This window comes from Nestor notabilis, unplaced genomic scaffold (assembly GCF_000696875.1).
Source record: "Nestor notabilis isolate BGI_N333 unplaced genomic scaffold, ASM69687v1 scaffold2461, whole genome shotgun sequence".
Lineage (NCBI taxonomy): Eukaryota > Metazoa > Chordata > Aves > Psittaciformes > Psittacidae > Nestor > Nestor notabilis.
The window spans coordinates 222,428-244,574 of record NW_009914101.1 but is presented as its reverse complement, the minus strand read 5'-3'; the positions used below and the strand labels follow the sequence as shown (position 1 = coordinate 244,574).

Below are 22,147 nucleotides of genomic sequence, written 5' to 3'. Positions count from 1 at the left end.
AACAGTAAACGCTGTAAAATTCATGTATTCTAATTGCCTTGATCTGTCCCTTTTGAATGAGTATTTCATATACCTTTTGGAGAATATACTTTGCAGTCAGAAACCACTGCAGTTACTTTGCTGATGTTTATGTGTCTGACCAGTGGGCCAGATCAACCTTTTTTGCCATTTCCAATACTCCTTTAAAGAGATATGGCAGAAGCTGCTAAAGTGTGAAGGCACAGCCAGTGTAATGCATGAGGGATGCAGTAGAGCCCTGCTGCTCAGCAGGCCTTAGTCTGGGATGTAGTGTGTGACAAAAATCCAAAGGACAGACCCATACAGTCATTCATTCAGGAAACCTAAAATGCTGCAGGATTCTTTCCTATAATGTGTATAACTCTGTCTATACTCCCTGTTTGTAATACAAATAAAAGAGATGCAACCACACATATGTGGGGTGCACAGGAGAGGTGAAGGATATCTTTGAAGTGCAGGGCATTTAAAAAATATGCTCAGTGTCTTGTCCAGACAGTTAATTTATTTTTTGACATGATTGGAAGTGTTCATGTTTGGAATCCCTGAAGATACAGACCATAATCTGTTTCTTAAGAAGATATTTCAGAGAGCTTAGGAGATTTGAATCAATTCTAATCACTTAGAGTGAGATGAAGCTCACACTGCCAAAAAGGTACTGAGGGAGCTAGCAGAAGTGCTCATGGAGCCACTTTCCATCACTTAATCACCAGTCCTGGCTAACTGGGGAGGTGTCAGTTGTCTGGAGGTTAGCAAATGTGATGCCAATCTACAAGAAGGGCCAGAAGGACGAACCATGGAACTACAACTCAAGGCGATGCTACAGGCTTGGGGAAGGGTGGCTGGAAAGCTGTTGAGCAGAAAAGGACCTGGGGGTGCTGACTGGCAGCTTGTGCCCAGGCAGCCAGGAAGGCCAACAGCATCCTCGCTTGTATCAGCAATAGCGTGGCCAGCCAAGGTCACTGATCATCCCCCCTTACTGGGCACTGGGGAGGCTGCACCTCAAATCCTGTGTTCAGTTTTGGGCCCCACACTACAAAAGAGACATTTAGGTGCTGGAGCACGTCCAGAAAAGAGTGACAAAGCTGGTGAAGGGCCTGGAGCACAAGTCTTGTGGGGTTGTTCAGCCTGAAGAAACAGAGGCTCAGGGGACACCTCATCACTCTCTACAACTACCTGAAAGGAGCATGTAATGAGGTGGGGGCCAGTCTCTTGTCCCGGGTAACAAGTGACAGGACACGAGGTAACAGCCTCAAGCTGCACCAGGGGAGGTTTAGATTGGATATTAGGAAAAAATTCTTGACTGGAAGAGTTGTCAACACGCTGCCCAAGGAAGCGGTGGAGTCACCATCCCTGGAAGTGTTTAGAAGACATGCAGATGTGGCACTCAGAGACATGGTTTAGAGGTGGATTTGGCAGTGCTGCCTTAACGGTTGGACTTGATGATCTTAAAGGTCTTTCCCAACCTAGATGATTCTATGAAAAGGAAAAACATTTTCTCTATATTATAAGATTTTGAGAAACTACATGAATGGTCTTTACTGTGCTCCCGTTTGCCGCTTACGCTGTGAATGGAATTACTGGAAAGTCACATAGAGTTCTGGTGCAGTATGAATCCCTGAACTGGGAGGAATGTGACACTGTTCACATGCCCGATACCGCCTTTGGGTAAGAGGCATGCATGTACCACCTAACAGCAATGATGTTTTGAGACCTATTTATACTCCTCTATGCAGTGTAGACATAACCATGTCTTTCCTGCTTGGGATGAACATTAGAGATGACACCTATTCAAGTCTGAGGACTTTTTGTCAGCAAATGCTGCCCAGGCATTTGCTTCTTCGTTCAGCTTGATTTTATCTTAGTAATGTAAAATGTGTAGATTTGCAGTAAGTCTACTTAAGTCATGAGAAAACTACCACTGTAGGAAAACAAAAGTAACTCCCACCTGATGATGTATTTCCATTTCTATATTTTGGACATCTTAGTATCACAATGTCATTTTACAGGACTATTTGTCCAAGTTTCCAACAGACCAGAAATCTGCTGGTTTCATAGGCCACCATGTTTACACAACACAACATTGCACAAGTACAGGCTTTTGATCTTTCAGCTTCAGCAGAGAGCGCAAGTCTAACTTGGTGCTAAAAAACACTGACTGTATAAGTAAGGGGTCAACTGACACCAGAAGACAAATCTTTCCTGGCATGACCCTAAAGGACAGATTAGGTAGTTTGAAGGAGAACATTTAGGTGGTTTAAAGATAAATAAGAAAGAAAGATCAACTTACAATTAGCATTTCCCAGGATGAACAGATGATCTTATGCTGAATTATAGCATTACCTTCCTCTCCCATTGCAGATGTTTAAACATTTGAGCCTACTGCATATATAAAGTAATATGAAGGAGGAATTTAACCCAAAATCTCTATTTTCTTTTTTTTTTTTTCTGGTAAGAATGTTAAGAATATGAATTTCACCAGCTTTATTTCCAAGCATTATCCATAAATATTTATAAAGCGGGAAGAATAGAGAATGATATGAGCAAGATTTCTGAAAATGATTCTTCATTACCATCCCAAATAGCTTGAGAGAGTTTCAGTACTGATTTACAGCTACACACAAGATTTTCCCCTCTCATAAATGGGAATCACTGGATTACTGACTATGGACTCCTAGTCCTTTACTCACTGACTTGGAATAAAACTTACAGACCCAATCTTCTCAGGTGCAACTGTACAGTGCAAACCAAACCTGCAGTTGTGCTGGTGGTCTAACATGGTCATTTTACACCCATTTCTGAAAAGGTAATCAATTTCAGAAATCAAGTGCAAAACAAGTGGAGGCTGTTCCAGAGACAGTTTGGTACAATGAGGGACAGAAATGCAGAGCACATTAGCTGTTCCTGGGTAATGCCATGTGTGGTTTCTAATTCCGAGGCTAGGAAGTTATGTTTTGGTTTATTTAATCCATTTCACAAAGTTAATTCAGCAAAATGGACAAAATGCACACCTATTTGAGAATAAGTCTCCTTCCACAGAGTTTCTATGTGCAAGCAAGATTTAAGTTAATGGATTCTGCTGTATCCCAAAATGCTTTTGATTCAAATATAGTAAACCAACATACAATCACATTCAACTGATGAAACAACTTTGTCAGATTATATGGTCTATGCACTTATACAGATGTATTTACCTGTTCATTGTCATCTTCATCACTGCTGAGTTTCAGATCATCCTCAAGCATTCTGAGAAGAAAAGGCAGACAATAATACAGAATTACATTTAATGAATTAACTTCATATACAATGGGCTGAATCTACCCTTCAGCAAAGTCAGAGGAAAAACTCCCTTTCAATTCAAGAAGAGCAAAACCAGATCTGTTATAATTAAACTGATGAATACTTCATGTATGTATTAGTCCTGTGTGATGCTGGGTGAGAACAAATGACTTTGAGGCTTATCCATCATAAAGTTTGGCAGCTCTTCTTTCATGTTCTCTTTTATTTGTACATTGTCTCACAGTGATTACCATATATATCTATGTACATTTCTAAATCAGAAGGTGGAAGGGAAATTCAGCTCTGAATTCAGCTGAGAAAAAGTCCATGTCTCATTCTTCCTCTAGGGCATCACTGATCTTCTTGGAGGCTGGCACCAATTCCCATCTTATCAAACTGAGAATGGTGGGGAAAATAGCAAGGAAAGGAGGATCTTGGGTGAGGTCTGATGGGACCTCACAGTTGTTGGTATCTGAAGGCAGAGCAAATGTTTTCCAAGCTATGAATCGGCTAATTCATAACCCCAATTTTATTTACTTATTTTTAAGTACACGGAAATCTCACATGACTGTTCCCTGCCCTTGGTTAAAGGGGAAGAAAACTGTTAAAAGATGTGGCTGTCCCAGTACCACCTTCCTTTCCTTTGGCAGAAAAAAAGAGTTGAGTAATCCATATTACTATATTAACACTCATATTACTACTTCTTTTTCAGTCCAAGACTCGGGTATGCAAAACATATGAGGTAAGAAACCATATTATTTGCTGTTACATCTTGGCAGAAAAGGCCTCTTCTTTTGAGGTCTGTCTACCTAGAGAGACATGACTAGTAGCCACCAAATACACTCCCATATAGCTTCTCATATAGTCACGCTTTTATCTGGTGGTTCTCCTCAGAGCAGATATTCCTTTGGGCACACTCCTACCTCACACCCATCTTTTCACCTTGACAAATTCTCTTATCACAGGATAACGTACGGATGAATTGGCACATCTCACCCAGATCCACTGTGACAGCCACTAAAATTGCTGAGCTTCCTTCCTCCCAGCCCAAGCTCCTTTACCCACGGCAGGAGGCTCACAAATTGCAATTACTGTTTCCTTTCTGCCTTGATGGAGACTGAAGTCTATGATTTTTTATTGTTAGCCTTTAAATAACCGTAGCAATCAATGGATGTTCTGTTAGGAAGTTTTTTTTCTGTTTGAAGACTACCAGTAAATCATAGAAGCCTCCTGGTACAAGGAATTTTAAAGAGGGGACAATAATCCTGATGTGGAAATATCAAAAGGTTTGAAGCCCTACTGGTGCTCTTAAAATGAGAAAGTGCAAGGAGGTCTTTAAACTGGTTCGTAAGTCATCTGTCTTCCTGTGACCTCCTGTTGTCGGGCAGCTCAGTGGTTACAAAGTATGTGGACACATAACTACTAGTCATTAATGTCTTGATAAATGGCAGATGCCTCCCTGTAATACGTGAACCCATAAAAGTAAGAACTGCAGATGGGTAAAGAGTCTTCTAAAAGTAAGAATTTGTGGTGGGTTGACCCTGGCTGGATGCCAGGTGCCCACCAAAGCTGCTCTGTCACTCCCCTCCTCAGCTGGACAGGGGATGGGAAATATGACTAAAGGCTCGTGGGCTGAGGTAAGGACAGGGAGAGATCATTCACCAATTACTGCCACAGGCAAAACAGGCTCAATTTGAGGAGCTTAGTTTAATTTGTTACCAATCACATCAGAGTAGGGTAATAAGAAATAAAACCAGATCCTACAACACCTTCCGCCCGCCCATCCCTCCCTTCTACCTGGGCTCAACTCTACACCTGAACGCTCCACCTCTCCCTCCCAAGTGGAGCAGGGAGCTGGGGAATGGGGGTTGTGGTCAGTTCATGACACGTGTTCTCTGCTGCTCCTTCCTCCTCAGGGGAGGGCTCCTCACACTTCCCCTGCTCCAGTGTGGGTCCCTCCCGGGGTCACCCCCCACCCCCCGCATCCCTCCCTGCTTCCAAACCCTTGCCATGCAAACCCAGTACAGAATTTTTTATGAGGTATTAATCTTTAGAGGCCTGGACTTCAGTGATGAACAGGAACTTTCAGTGTTGTTTATCTAGTAGACACATTCATTTGCTTCCCCAGTGTCATTACTTGCTGCGCTGTTCTCAGTATATCGCTGTACCTTGATCTATCCACAGTCCCAGATTGTTATCTGCAAGTCTCATTACACACCAGAAGGACAATACCCCCAGGAAACTGAGACCATCTTCATACAGGACTATATCATTCTGTCTCTTAACTCTAATTCAATCCTACACTCCTACTTTTAAACCTACATCTCACTTTAATGTGTAAATTATCCGCTGCTTTAAAGCAGCACTGCCAGATAATGCGTTCTATTATTATTTTTTAATGCAGATCTAAGAGGACATAATATAAAGGATCTTTTCATGAACGAAGCCCAAAGGGTGGTGGGGTTTTTTCTTCCTTTCCAGCTACTGGGCTTTTTTTTTTTTTCATTTGTTACATGTTAAATTCCTTTTTGACATATCCTGGTAGAAATAAACGAAAAAGGACAAAGGAAATTCCATATTGGATAAATGGAAAGAACAAAGAAGAAAACATAAAAAAGATAAATGGATACACTTACTAAACTAACCAAACAGCCATCTGAAATGGCTGATTAATAACTGTCCTCATACAGGCTATACTGCAGACACTTTCTAACAAGTACGGTAAGCACAAGACATGTTTATTGAATACTGAAAAATATAAAATGGATATAAAACATGATTAGTAGGAAGGACAACTGTTAGAGTTGGTTCCAGATAAACTAAATTTGCAGGATTTATGAGTTCCCTTCAAGAGACTAATGGATGTTCAGATGACTAGAGAGAGGAAAAAAATTGGATTTTGGTATTTCTTTAGCGGTTCCAAGCTTATCACTTGGAGTATATAATTCTTCTTAGCCTGTTCTGCTAAATGAAGAATATGTCATCCCATTCAGTTACAAAACTCAAAGGTTAAACAACTAAACCACACAGCTTCTAAAATGCATCACACTCTCCTGGCAGATGGAATAATTAAAGAGAAACTAGTATGGTATCAACAATAAATATGTGGTGGCCACAGAAGTGAGGGAATAAATTAAAAATACACTGTATGTGCAAATGAAAGTAGAATGCTGAAGGGTTCAAATAACCTGCTCCCAGAGGATATTGGTTAGAAGAGGTAATATTTTACAGAAAGCGGAAGACTAGATGGTCTTCCACAATTTTAAAATGTGCTTAATATTCTGAAGACATGGGTCACAGTAGCTTGTACTGTTTAATGTTTCTATTAACTCTCATTTATAAGCAAGTAGCATCTGATCATGCTCAAAGCCCAATAAGGGCTTTTAAGATTGCCAGCAACCTTAATCCAAGGTGACTATTTCACTGTCATACCTAGAGAGGTAAACCATTTCAGCCTCACAGCCCTGAGACGCAGGAACTCTGTACCTACAGTTAACTCAGACACTGTCTGGATGGTTTGAACGTGAAATTAGGCCCTCGTGAGTGAGAGATCCCTGTAAATACGCATTTGATCTGTTCTGCTCTATGTAACTGTTAACCTCAACAACACCCAGACTGGAGATCACAAAGTGTATTTGTTATGAAGATCAGGCCAGCTATTAATAATGTTAAACTTACAATGAATACCGTCAATGAGGGCAAATCAAAGAGAAAACTGCCTGTATCAGAAAGCTATCTCCAGAGGTGCTATGAATTCATTTTATTTCCTATTCTTCTCTGACTCAGCTGACATTATTATTGAATATACATGTACTTGTTTGTCTTTTCATCCATAGCTAATGCAAAATACCATAAGAATGGGATTAAGTAGGATTTTTTATTTCATTATTAGAGCAATGCCATTTACTCTAACAGTTGAAATTGTGTCAGCACATTTATTACAATCTACAATTTTCAGAGGTTTATAATTTGGAATGTGAAATTATTGCAAAGCAGAAATGTCAGGACAAAGCAACACATTTATCTGTGGTGTAAGTAGGGGCAATCTCGTTGACTGACTACAATACCCACCTCCTCCAGGGATGAATCGGCTTCCAAAGCAGATTGTTCCTACATTATGAATTTAACTAGACAAATGGCTCAATGTGGGCTTTATCAGGGTGAGTTCTGTAAAAGTCTCACTAGAAATAATAACAACAAAATATTATTTTTAGGAGCCTTTAATTTGTACCAGGCCTCAGAAGACAATGAGATGGACCAAAATGAGCTACTTTTATAACAGTTTATGATGATTTTGGCATAGAAAGCCAAATTTTTATATTCTCTATTTGACTCTTTGCATATTTTAAAAAAGCAAAGCAAAATAAAAAAATATTAAAAAATGATGCCATGATAATAAAGCAGTTTAAACATAATCAGAAACCTCCCTGTATCTGTTCTCTTAACAGACAGTGTCAAAAGGTTATGCAAGTCCCATCATGCCCACTGTTTCTTAGTGGGACAGACTCTGTCTTATACCCTCCAACTGCTCCCAACAGTTATAACAGCACAAGTTACTCAGTCAAAACCTAAGTCTAGGCACTTTAACTGCTTCAGAGAAGTCATGAACAGCAAGAGGCCAAAGCTGCAGAGAAAAATGACCTGGGCTTGATGAGACTTCTGGGGTCACTGAAATAGGTTTTCCCACCCATCACTGGGGCAAAGGCAGCAGAACCTCAACTTACTGGGGTGTCACCAAGCTCAGTGCTCGCTAAATTGGACTTGTACCCCAACTGCACTGTCGAGTTCAGCAGGTATTCTGTGCACACCAGACCTGCTGGTTTGGGATCCTGTGAACGAGCAAGTGAGGAGATGTGAGATAATCTCCTCCCTGAAAAAGCACTGCCGCAATATAACTCAATTTCAGCCACTTTTATAGAAGATTCTGAACTTCTTAAATGAGTATTTTCACAGCTCATAATCCTTTTTTTGTTTCATGTATAGCATATTTAAAACCTTTTTAGAGGTGAATAATGTCCGAATTGCCAGTAGACTTCTGAGAATGCCATGCTTTTTTTTTTCTCTCCTGCTCTGGTTGTGTAGGGCTGTTATGGGAGTACCCTGTGTTTACAATAACATGTTTTAAGTCTGGTGAGACAACTTCACAAAGGAGGAGGTGCTTAAAAGGAAGCCTAAATATGCTGAGGTTCTGCACCTCTAATTTGCTCTGGGATCAGTTCATCACTGCACTGGAGCTCCACTCAAATGCAAAAAAAAACCCCTTGTGGGAATGAGAAGGATGGAAAAATGGAAGAGGGGGTTTCAAGCAGACAGCAAAGGGAATACTGGGCAATTCCCTAATCCTGAGCTGCCCAGAAAATTAACTCACCCATGTCAAACCCCATTTGCACAAAATGTATATCCCATCTGAGTCAGATCACAACAAACGCAAGTGTTGCTTCTGCAGGAAGGAGGATAGGCAACGGTGCTAACCACACAGAAATGCCACTCTTTTCTTGCCAGGTTTGTCTCTGGTAAAATGGGAACTTATTTATAAGATTCCTGCTTCTCAAAATTTCTAGCCCATTTATTTTTGTAAATGTGCAACACTGTCTTTGCAACCTCAGTGGGCAAACCACGCTTCTGCCCCATTAGCAGGGTAGGATGTATTGTTAAAATTTGGCTGAAGCTAAGCATGAAACCGTGCCTAGTGACACAAAAGACACAGCAAAGCGCTGATACGGAGAATCACTGGCTGGTATGGGAAGCATACAGAGGATATGGGTGCTCTTGAAGGAAAAAATTCCCTCCTGCTTCAACCTTCCACTGATATAAAAGGACAATTTTAAAGAGAGGTTTGCGTGATTTAGATTGGAGTAGCCTGCGCTACAACTAGTTATTCTGTTCGATATTAAACAGAGAGCTTAGACAGTTATAGCAAATTTCACTTGTGATACTTAATAAGACTTAAATCCAGAACAGGCAGGAATCAAATAAATGTCTTTGAGGTGAAAAAAGTAGCACATTACCATCCTGAGCTACAGAGCCTTTGTCACACTCTCGTTTGCAGCAAAACCTATGTGGAGGGAACACTGTCCATGCAAATACTGACTAGCACTGAGATGCAACCTTTTCTACCCCTGAACTTTCATGGAAATAAGGGCATCAGTTCAACACAATCTATGCTGGTTTACCCTATGGATTTTATAGTGAACTTGTTTTTCATTTTCGTAGTGCATTTCTCTGTAGCATGTAAGACTTCTCCTAGAGTGGTAACTCAAAAGGCATCATGCAGATGACAAACTGTATAATGGAATTCAGATGTATTTCGAGAATGTGTTGCACACACTGGAGCACAATTTTATCATTTGTCAAGGGGGAAGAAGGGGGCCTGTGTGTGTGAAAACATCTAACAATAGATTTCCCCAGAGAACTTCATAATACAGTGGACAAAAAAACTGGGGAAATGAAAATAAATGGTAGAGTAATTCCAATGAAAAAAAAATATCTTTTGTTTTAAAAGATCCCATCAATAAATCTTGAAACCTGATATTCATTCTTCTGCTGAAATGTGCAAATCATCTTTAAAATATTTCCTCTGAGATACTGTAAGAGTTACGGTAAAAGAAAATCTCAGAAGATTAAATGGAATTTACAAGCACCATTTACCTTAATAGTCAGGGCCACTTGTCCAGCAATTTTATACATACTTAAATATAGCTTATTAATTTTTCCTTCTCCTCATCCACCATTTTCTTTCATTACATTTTCATCAATGATGAGCTCAGTCTGGCAAACCCTTACTCACAGGAGTAACTTCTACTCATTTCAGTAGTTTCAGTGGCCCGAATAGGACTGATTTGCTTAAAGTATAGATCAAGACCTCAGCCTCTGGCCTCCTCCCCTTAGGAAGAACTTAAGCCAAGTTTCATGTCTTTGCTGCATAATGCTTGTGAGCAAAAGAGGAACCTGGTCCCTTCCCTCCTGTGGGAGGAGACACACGTCAGCCTCGTAACATGGTCAGCCTCCCCCAGCCCAGCTGATGGAGAAAGATGGCTTGCTAAGAAGCACTCCATTTTGTGTTGTCACACTCAGCCTGCCTTAGTGTTCCTGGCACCGTATCAGTAATTAGTGTAATTACAGCTGGTGAGAGAGAAGTAACCCCTGTGGTTATCTATTAGGTACCTCACAATCAGAGAGTGCACTTCATTACTCATCTCTCCATATCATCTCTTAATTTCAAAAGGATTAAGCAGAATTAATTCTTTCAGTAGAAGAATTTCTTTATCTAGCCATCCATTAATCTCTTCAAGGCAACTAAAATATTAAGTTGCTACTAAGTGCATTATAACTACTGCTCTGTTGACAGGTGTTTTGTTTTTCATTAAAGCTGTGAGAAGAACTTTGGGAGAAGGAAGAAAACTACTGCCAAAGTTTATCTGTATAAGCATAGATGGCAATCTTTACATTTAGCATGAATAATACTGTAGCATATCCAGTAACATCACACCCATATTGAGGTCCAACCCGGCTCCCAGAGAACACATTCAATAGCATGGGAACAAAATTGGGTCAAAATATTGTTAAAGTGTCATAGGCAGTTTAAAAAGTAAAAAAAAGAAAAAAAAGGCAGAGTCTTTTTGTTTCAAGCTGGTAAACTGATATTTTTGTCTTAACACTAATACTACTGTTTAAGCCTTCTGTCTAGAAAAGTGCAATCTGTACTACACCATGTCTCCTTCACTGCCCAATGACTCCTCAGTACAACACACCTCTGCTTGGCAAGGCCTGAGAATGATGTATCATTGAAGCAGAAAGGGGGGTGGGTGGAAGAGAGAAAGAAAAGAGAAAAGAACAAAGGAAAGTGTGGGTCCAGGAAAAATGAAGGGAGGGACTGGCAGTTTCTAAAAACAGCACTGGAAAACTTGCATTGTTCAAGTTTTTGAAGAATAAAAATGAAGACCCCACTTTTTTAGTGTGCCAAATTCTGCTGGTATGCATAAAGCTTTTACTATTTTCCCTTTGATCAACTGCAACGGCTGATATAATTTTGGGTTCTGCTATTTATCAAGAGCAATATATAGTCCAAGAGCCATTTCTGTGATACATTCTCATTTCCAATACATTCCACATGAAAAACACCTGCTTACTGCAACCGTATTTGATTAAACCTGTCTCCAAGCCAGAGCACCAGTATTTTCTCTGGTAAACAAGCCTTCAGCTGGCATATTTACACACAAAGGCTATGGAAACTTAGCACACAGTTAAACAATGATTGATATTTCTACAGTAACTTGCAAAGGTGACTTTAAAAAAATCATACCTGAAAATATATTAAAAAGAGTTGTTCAGTGGGGAACAAATAACATAGGACTGGCTCATCTATCCGGTGTTCTACAGTGCATATGGAAGGACATTAATTCTATTCATTGATTATATTATCTTTTATTCCTTTTTTAATCTGGTAGCAAAGTGAGTCTTTCAAGGAGCTGTTTGATGAGCTGTCAGTGCCAACATGATATTCACAAATCTTTCTCTGTGCACTGTTATAGTTTAGACTAATCTCGTATCTGAAGAGCCGAGCTCTTTTTGTTTCTGCAGATTGGAAATGAGTTGTCTGGTAAATCTTAAGCTTCAATAACCTAGACTGGAGTGAAAGCAGCTTTTTTGTTCATGAAAAAGCCATACTGACGCATGGCTCTTTCTGTCACTTGAACCATTTGCCTCTAATTCTGAACTGCTGTCTGCAGAGTTCAGTGTCTTGGAGAGAGACTGCACATCAGTGTTAGCTGTAGCGATGACATCAAGTCCCCAAGGTGCTTTGCAGAGGCAGTACAGACTGAGATGAACTCTGATGCTCTCTGGCATGGGTAACAGGACTGCATGGAGCTGGGCAGTAGGGTGATAAGGAAAAGCAGCTTGTTCAGTGCCTGCTATGGGGTAAGGCTGCATAGCAGCTCACCAGTAGCACCAGGAGCCAATGAAGGCAATGGGTTTCCTACCCCTCCAACACCCAGCATAATGCACACAGAAGGAACCCTGTCTCCTCCTTCTCGCCATCCTGGTACAGTCCTGTGGCAGGACCTCAGGAGGATGGCAGTGGTTTTCCAGTCTTCCTCCACAAGATGAGTCAACTTTATCCACCCTTCACAAATAAGGGTGGATCTGAAAAGCTGAGTCTCGGTGATATGTTAGGCTAAGGAGAATGGGAGCTTTAGCTTCAGAAACGGTGTTTGTTCATATGGAGAAAAGTGAAATTTGTCATATGCCAGAGTCTTAAAGAATGCAGATCAGAGCTGATCAATCAAATCCCAGTCTTGGGGAAGGGGAGCTTCATTTTCACCGCACTAAATTTCTGATCAGTTTTTAAAGCCACTTCCGTAGTTGCAAAATCCTACATCAAGAATCCACATCTATCCCATAGCTCTGATACAAATTTTGGAAGAGAAATGAATCTTCAGTAAGGCAGTTCACTTCTGTCCTTAAATGCACATTTTGTTGAGCCATCTAAAAATGTAAAACCAGATTAATCCAAGCAGGATTACTAAAACTAATATAAATAGAGGGGGTAAAACCAAGCAAGAATAAAACTAATATAAATAGAGAGGATAAATGAATAAAATACTGAAATAATTTCTGAATCTGGATGATTTATAAAGCATTGAATATGCATGATCAAAATCAAGTACCGAGCACAATTCTGAAAACATTGACTCATGCAAGTAATCCTCGCTCCTGCAAGCACTATTTTTCAGGCTCAGATCCAAACACAATGCCTGACACTGTTTGCTCTGATAATCACTCTAAGATAAACAGATATGAATAACTGCAAATATGTCCAAGCATTTCCTTTCACTTATAATGTAAAAAGAAAAATTACAGGATAAAATGAAAATTTATGTTTCCACTTCCAAATTTCATACGTCATTAATTCTGTAAAAATATATCCGTCTTCATGCTGATACTCCTCTTTGCTTGGAAAGCTTGAAGAATGCAATACGCTTGATAACCTGATTGAAAATTTGATCCTATTGCTTAACAAAATGAGGATTGTTCCATAAGGGGCTCCACCATGTCTGTGCACATTTTCCCCTAAGTAACACTGTAAGAGTTCTATTTCCCCAGACAGCTGAACATTTACATTGATGTTCTTGGCTACAGATCCAATCTTGCACTGGCTGTAATACAAGAGAATTTTCCTTGGCATTTTGAATTATGGCACTGAAATAATTTAACAGTGCCTTCTGTGCATGTTAAACAAGTTTTCTGATACAGTTAGCTCTTACTGAAAGTTTGTTTACCCTATAAATTGTGCCACATGGTTAAGCCACACTTTGGCCTGAAATCTGCAAGAGGTTATTATTTTCAGTATCACTGCAAATGGTGTAACTCTGGAAAAGCTTCCCCGCATTCATGCACACCCCATGTACAGATTCTCTTTGTTCTTCATATTCCCTAAGAAGCTCAGGTTACTTTTGAGCTATCTCCTAATTTGTGCTTGCAGAGCCCTCTCCGCTGTTAGAAGAATGAAGCTGTGAGGAATCAAGATATGAATATTCAGTTACTGGTTTAAAAGGTTACAGTAGAGATGCCCACAGACACTATTTATGCCTAATTACCAAGAGCAAACTCTGCAAGTTACTGTTGTAGTTCTGATCCTAGTGAGAACATGACATACGGTGATGTTTCCAAGATCAGGAGAAAGACTTCCTTTAGCAGTTCCCTGCTTTAAGGTCTCCCTCCCAAAGTCATCTTGAGACCACTCTGGTCTTCCTTTACCATAAAGCCTTTGAGAAACATTGTGGTTAATTCTCCTGGAGCTTGGTTAATATTTTCACACCAAATCTATTTAGTTATGAGATGAAAAGCATGTTACCATTGAAAAAATCTTGAAACTTGCAACATGGTCCTCTGTGCTCAAAACATTCCAGAAAATAAAATCCCAGAATACTCACTTTTTACATCTCTTTTTGTACATTTATACCAGGCTTGGCGCTTGGTTTCTTTGTCCATGAGAGTGTATCTCAATGTTATTATAAGACAAATAAACAAGAATATTAGTATATAAAATTGATAAATGGAGACTCAAACTTTTCTTCAAAGGGCAAAAGCTAGGGGTGATGCACACTAAATGTAATTTCACTCATTGAAAGTTTAGTCATTCAGTCTAATGACATCATGACTTTACAAAGACAAATAATAGTATGATGATATGTTGAAACTGTCTGACTGGATCAGGCCTGTGGTACCTCTAGTTCTGTATCTTGTCACAGGAGACGGTTCAATGGAACAATTCGTTATTACTGAATTATTTTTCCTAATATAACTGCAATAAGACATTGGTTCATATGCTCATGGAGCACATATGTCTCCCAAATTCTCTATCCCAATCTTTTTTCAGAATCTCTTTGAACCCTGGCTCCACTGCTGGCAGCAACCTGAGTCCTAACTGTATGCTGTGCAAAACCCTATTTTTCTTTGCTTTCTGAATTTCATTAAATAACTCCCAGCATTTAAATTGTAAAAAAAGAAGAATGGGAATTTCACAGGACCCAAGTACGTGTAGGTGCTTGCCTCCATCCAATTTCACTAAGGTTTCAAAACTTGATTTTCTATCAGGATAGTTACAAGGACATAATGTACCATTTTTCTTATCCTATTACTGTTTTACTTTCTCATCTTACTTTAAACACCTGCTGTAGCTACCTTACATCTGACATGCAAGTGACAAAGCCCTCCCCACTTTTGCTGAGTTTTGATGTTAGTTCAATCAAAACAGGATGAGTCCCACATAAAGGAAATTGCACGATACACCTTGCGCTTGGTGCGCGAGCTGTTAATCTACGGACTAATCCAGTTGATACATATGGTTAGGTAGGTGGGTAACTATCAGGGCACAACACTTCCTTTCATCTCCTAAGGTAATGCAGAAGTTGTATCTCAAATCCAATTTAAATTGGTGCTCCCTTGAGCTCAAAGATAATTTCTCTCTAATCCTCTTCTGGTTGTCTATAGGGTAACCTTCAAAATCTCAGATATGACACTGTAAAGAAATGAACAAGTCGTAATTTTTTTAGCACAAACCCTAGCTATTTTTCCTGGTGGCACTATGTTCCCGCTGTTATCAGATTCAAGAATTCTTCAACTGCCTTGAACTCTGCATTTATTTTACTTTTCCAGATTTTTGCCAATGAAAATACCTCAGCACTGCTTGAAGAGAAAATAATCTTGTCAGTTTTATTGTGCCATATCTGAGATGATGAAGGTCATGCTAACTACAAGTCTGTTCCAATTGCTGCAGGGTTGGGTGAGGTGGGCTTTTTATTTTATTTTTGGTTTTCCCCTTGCTCCTACCACAAAGTAATAGGGATTTTCCCCTTTCATTCATCTTGCCTTTTGTTGTTTTTAATCGACCACCCATCAGTGCCGAATTGCCTTGTAACTGTCTGCTGAGCTTTCATTTGACAGAGATAGCTGCTATTGTTAGCACGAGCCTTCACTTCAGCCCATTTAACTTTCCTCAGTTTGACAGCTGCACAATAGCCACCTTCCATCTAAAGAAAACTGTGATTTAGTAGAAAGGGAATGTGGGACAACAGCCTGATCTGTCACTCAGTCTCCAGTGAGTTCTCCTGGCATAAAGTTCCCCCCCCAAAGCCAGAGGATGAAATACTACATGAAAATAAGATGGTCATGAGATATGTTCAGTTATATATTCTGGTAAAATCTAAACAGCAATCACAGTTAAAAATACAGCTCTTTCCTGTCGGTAATACCTTGTGCTGGGCAGCAAAATAAATATTTCACCTGATCTTAAATTTCCATTTTTTACTTGTATTCCAGAGCAATGCTTGACTTTTTTTCTCTCTTTATTCACCTAGCAATTGTTCTCGAATTGATCTACAACAGCTCCTAGTGGAAACAATATATCACAAGTAAATTAAGGCTTTCACTGGATCAGTCATTGGTCCTGCTCCATGTAAGTCTACATGGAAAGATGTTGATGAATTAAGAGCCTGGATGTCCTCCCTTACCGACAATTAAAAAAGTCAAATTACAGCTGCCTAAGCACAGCCTCACAAGACTTCCCAGGTCAGCTCCACACTCAGCTTACCAGTCACAAGCGCTTTGGAAATACATTTGTAGCTGATTTTTTTACTGTTGTGCATTTATGCCTAATGCTCTTTTGCAGTTATGCTTATATTTGGGTTTATCATTTGGCACAAATAACAGGCTCTAGACATCCCACTGTTAGATCTGCAGGCACCATTTTTTCTTCTAGCCATAGTTAAAAAACTGCATTATTCTCTTGTCCAAATCCTGGATCCCAGTTTGATGAACATTTTCTTCTTAAAAAATGTGTCTAGAAAATTGAATTTGATTACCATAAAGCATATTTTCCATCTACATTCTTGTCCTTAGAGCTCTCATTAACTTCAATAAAAGAGGAATGAGAAAACAAGAGTTGGTACGGCCATACACTGCAAAAGGAACCCCCTAAACTGACTGTCATGGTCACCTGAGTTTGACAACCATTTACTAGTATTTAAAACAAATAAGCTGCTCTGTTAGTGGTGGCTAATCACTGAGCAAGCCATTGAAAACTTCAGCTGAGAGTTTACCCCAGCCATGCAGAAAAGCGTGTTCAGAACTGGAGACAGAAAACTGGATGACACATACATTCCAGTAACAAAACAGGTAACAGTTACTAGAGAAGCATCTACTGCCCAGAGTTCACTTGTGAGAGAGTACCCACGAGGCTGTAACTAGGAAGAACACCAGACTGCTCCACTGTTTCTAATTAGGGAGGACATCCTTCATTTTATAGCTCCTGTGGTCTAATTTGTAGAGAGCCATATCCCCTAAAGCTTTCTGTAAACCAAATTAAAACTCATTCCATCAAGGAGTTTCAGCAATATACAGTTTCTGATCACAATACACACTCATGATCATAGAGCTGCTTCACGCAGTCAGCTGGGGGCATACTCTTTGTGGTTTGGGGTTTTTTTTAGGGCTATTCTTCTTGCTTTTTATTAGGAAACAGCAAATTTCTTCTAGGAAAATACATTTTAAAACCCCGAAATCTGGTTCTGTTTAAAGAGTCATTCACAAGAAGGAACAGTACATAAAGTCTCTCTACTGATTTTCCTGGTATTCTCTGCCTTTTAATTAAAACATTTTTCCCCCTACTTTTTGAGTTAGGACACCTCAAAGCTCCAGCCACCTCAACAAACATTGCAGGCAGTTTATTCTCTAAATGAAATAAAGAAGTTAGCTTAGGGCTTTTTAGGAGTCTTTAGAGTCCGTGAATGCTTTTGAAGTTTGGAGTCCCTTCCCAGTCCAGGCAACATTCATATCATGTGCAGCAGTAACACAAACATCCAATGATCTACTCTACTGGTCTTTAACTCGGCTCAGGGCAACGAAAGTAAATTCAGCCTGTATGCGATTCAGTCCTTGACCACTACAAACAAGAGTGCCAATTAGAATTACAGCTTTTGGATTTGGACACGTGTTCACTACACTCTGATTGAGACCTTCATTTCACACAGGCCACTGAGTAGCTCTGGGAGTGTAATGACTCTTGTTCACTACAAATCTGCCTTGGATTTGAACTGGTAACCCGAAGGTGAAAGGGTCCATCGTCCTATTGTTAGTACAGCCTGTGTCAGCCAGAGTCCCCTTCCCGGTTATAAGAAGCATTAGGTGCCACTTGGATTCTGAACTTCTTACACACATGCACGCACAATTCCCTGAAGAAAAATATCCCTCTTCCATTTCCGTGGGATCTAATGTACAGGCACAAGTAATGACCCATGCATCTGGCACGGCTGCTTGTATCAATCAATGGCGCAAACACTAAGTTAGATGCTTATTTCCTTCCACATGCAAAGGGTCTGAGCTGAATTTCTTCAAATAACATTTCAAGAAAGCATTTATCACAGTACCTGTGAAAAAGGCTGAGGGATCTAATGAGTAAGTGGAAAACTACAGCATAATATCAAACAGATTGTCTACAGCCAAAATATTCCACCAGTTAAAGGTCATATATTCCCCACCTCAAGGAATAGCACAATACACTGAATGCACGAGGGTAAGAGCTTTGCCTGTATTACTTGAGGATATTTTGATAAACATTCCCAACTCATTTTGGCAACGGGTGGCCAATATGGCAAAGTGTTTCAGACTGGTTCAGAGTAGCAGTTTACTATACCCATCTCCTTTTGCTCCACTCTGTATTCTTACCTCTATCATTAAGCCTTTATCAACTCCTTTCTAACAAAACAAATCTATTCACTGTTGTTTAAAGGCTCATCTACATTTCTTGGGAGTTATTTTCCTCATGAGTACTCTATTAAAGTTATTTCAAAGTAAACCGGTGAGAGAATGAGCATGAGACTGTGTAGCTCTACGTGTCTTCTCATGTGTCTTCTTCATGTGTCTTCTCAAACCAGGTAAATCTCAGCAAGAAGTTGAAAAAGAGAGATGTATTTATAACTAGATTAAGCTCAAGCTGGTAAAGCATAATAAATTGCTCTGTTTTAACTGACTGAACTGTGCACACTTAGAATACAAGGGCATATTTCATTTGGGTTTATGCAATTGTTCAGTCTATTTTTCTACCATTTCACCCATCACCAGACGAGAGAACTTGTCAGGCAAAATTGTAGTTAATGATGTTTAATGGTGGCTAAGCGCAATAGACTTGTTTATTTCTTTTCTTCTTTTTTTGTTGCCTTACTCTCACTGAAATAATGAAAATATTACATGAACAACTTCTGTATTATTTGCAGGAAAAGCTTCCATTACCAGTGCTACGTAACATAAAGCTTTATCTGATTTATACAGCAATCTATATAAATCTACTTTTATGTTTTATTTGATTCCAGCCATTAGGCTGTGCTAGGAAGTAATTCTAAAATATATATCACAGTGGCAATTCACTGTACTATACCAAATTAATCTGCATAAATCTATACCTGTGTGCAGGGAACCAGCATGGTAACATCACCAGCATGGAGGAGGAACGGATGCCAGTAATTCTACTTGTAGGCTTTCTAGGAAGTTCAAGCTTTTTTGTAAACCACTGAGCAGAATACAAATGTCCCCCACTGGAAAATTCATCTGTCTAAATTAACTGTATCATCATTAGCATAGCTCTTACATTTTAGATTTCAGAATATGAAACTGCATATTAGGAGAGGTATTTCCTCTTGATGACTGATCTAAAATCAGAAAGCTGGAGCACGAATGGGCTGTTTGGCACAGAATATCCTTTTAAAAACCTGTATTCCTTACCGATGTAGAGTTCTTTACATAGCTAAAGCCAGTGTGCTTTGTGCAGCTGAATGAGGCCAGCTGGCAGTGTAGGAGCGTATCAGTATTCTGACTGCTTTTCTTTTGTTTGAATATTACCTCAGTGGCCATACACTAAACGATGTGAACTTGATGGGTTTGACTATGACCTCAGCTAAACTGAACAATATGAAGCTGGCACATCTGTAATCTCAGGCTAGCTATTTTTCAATTTATTTTTCACCTGATTTGTATTAAGATGTGGTTCAAATTTTAAAATAAAAATAAAAAGGGCCCTTCTGCATTCCAAATCAATCAGCAAATGCTGGCATGCCAGAAGGCAGGCTTCATCTGCCTCTTCACACCACATTTGGTGGATCCCTGACTTACGAGAGCTTGATTTCTAAATGTTTATGCAGAAAGAAATGCTTTACACATCCGTTCCTTCTCAGATAGCCCACAGGGATTTCTGGCAATACTTTTTTTTCTCCCTGCCTTCCAGGTTTTCTCCCTGCGGACACATAAATACATAGTGACAGCAGGAGTAGACTCAACTCGCAGTGAGCAGCATCCGTACATATTATTGCTATTGACTCCATGAAATAAGCTGGACATCTGTCTTTACTTTTAGCAAGTTCCACAAGGATAAACATGAACACGAATGTGGGCTGCCCATGGACACTTTACTGGTGCTCTTTTATAACTCCATCCCGTCGCTGGGCTACTGTCACCTTTGTCTGAGCTATATTTCAGCCTCAGGTCACAAGAGTTCAGAACATCGTCAATTAATCAAATGGTTTCTATGAACATAACTGCGGTTCAATAACTGTCTTCTATTAACATAACCAAAGAAATTAAAGGAGCAGGTTGATGTGGAGATAGCTAGGTTATGTGTGGAGCTTTAAGCGGCAATCCTTGATTAGCCATCATCAGACAAGGTGTTTTATTGGTGGAGTTATTTTATGTGAGACAAAAGAACAAACTCAGGACATTTATGGCCTGATCCTGCTCTCAATAAAGTCAAGTCGAGTTCTTCTGTTGACTTATGCCTACTAGTTCAGGATCTATGATCCTGACAATAAAATTAACACAGCAGCAGAAAAACAGAAGAAAGATAAAAGACTTCTCTCTTACAATGAACTGTGTTTACATGAGGAAAGATACAGGATTCAAGTCTCTACAGTGAAATAACTGCTCCCAAGAGGAAGGGAACTAAATATGGGGACATGGCAGCTAATATGTTGAAGTGATGGGAAGAAGGGTATTACATCAGTGCAATGAGTTTACATCTGTTGTATCGTATGAGGTGATGATTCCAGCAGGCAAAAGTGGAAGGTGCAAATTCTTCAATCTCTGCTGCCCAAACACGACCTGTCGAATGGGTGGGAAGCAGCGTGCTCAGCCTGCCAGCCACCCATTCAGGAGGGCTTTTCTGTGCCTCACCTTTATAAAAGTGCTGGGATTCTGCTTCCAATCACCCAAGTCTCTTAAAAAGGGGACGAAATAAACCCTTTAAGAAGTGTGAGAATTCTTCTTTTTGATGCGATAAAAAACTATAAATATGTGTTTCTAACCACTGAAGACAGCAAGCTTTGGAGGGCTTAATTGAAAAAGCTTGTTTAGATTGAGCCAACTCTGTGTATTGCCACACATGTCAAACAGCACTTCACTTGACAAATGGTCCCAAAGAAATCTATGGGGCTATCCACAGAATAAGGTGGTGTTTGGTATGAGTAAGGAGATTAGAATCTGGCCCTTGCTTTATTTTCAGAGAGATTTCAAACATGTGTTTGTTCTAATTTTCCCTTCCTTCTAGGATTGCTGGTATTTACTTGGCCCGGCTTTAGAGGCAGAGGGATGTGAAAAACAGCACCAGTAAAAAAAAAATATAAACTCTCTAATATATGACCAAAATAGTGTGTTTTTTCCCCCTGTAAAATATGTGGCATAAATGAATTCCATAATGATGCTATGTGGTATAAAAGTTTTACTGGCATTCGTTTGGGATTACCCGCATAACTTGTTTGTGAGTTCACTACTCATGGGTAATGCACTCATCTCAAATGCATGCTAAAAACCAGCTTATGTAAAAAGTCCTATTAAGAGTTTAACAGAGATTAAACTAATAATTTATTTTTTTTACAGAAGCCTTTTATAGCACAGAGATTCACAGAAATTACAAAAATCTTAGTCTATAATAGGCAACGTTTTCGTTAGGTTTATCCCAAATATCCCATATTAAATTCCGTAAATTCTCAACCAGTGACATGTGCAATGTTATTTTTCCCCTCCCTATCCATAACCACACCTTTGTGTCATACCATACACATGTGGCTGCACCCAGAGAACACAGTGCCTTGTACTAGTTCAGTACAAAGACACAATATAGAGGAGTCTTTGCCCTAACAACTGTGTACACTGAAAACACAGGGAATGGTAAAAAAAAATAAAATTATTCCTATTTACAGACTGAGAACTGAGACACAATTTCCAAAAGGTCATACAGGAAGTCCTTGTTAGAGCTGGAACTAAATCAAACTCTCCTGAGCACCAATCCACTGCCTTAACAGCTAATTCA

General features: G+C 39.6%; 1 protein-coding gene across 1 annotated transcript in view; it reads right to left on the bottom strand.

Annotated features, from left to right (window-relative positions):
* The window catches only part of AFF2 (AF4/FMR2 family, member 2), a gene marked incomplete at its 5' end in the record, with an annotated part of 236,281 nt that overhangs the window by 77,624 nt on the left and 136,510 nt on the right, over positions 1 to 22,147 (bottom strand). Inside the window, one exon of the mRNA XM_010023482.1 lies at positions 3,210 to 3,261. Coding sequence (XP_010021784.1) covers positions 3,210 to 3,261 — 52 coding nt within the window. The remainder of the gene's footprint in view (positions 1 to 3,209; positions 3,262 to 22,147) is intronic.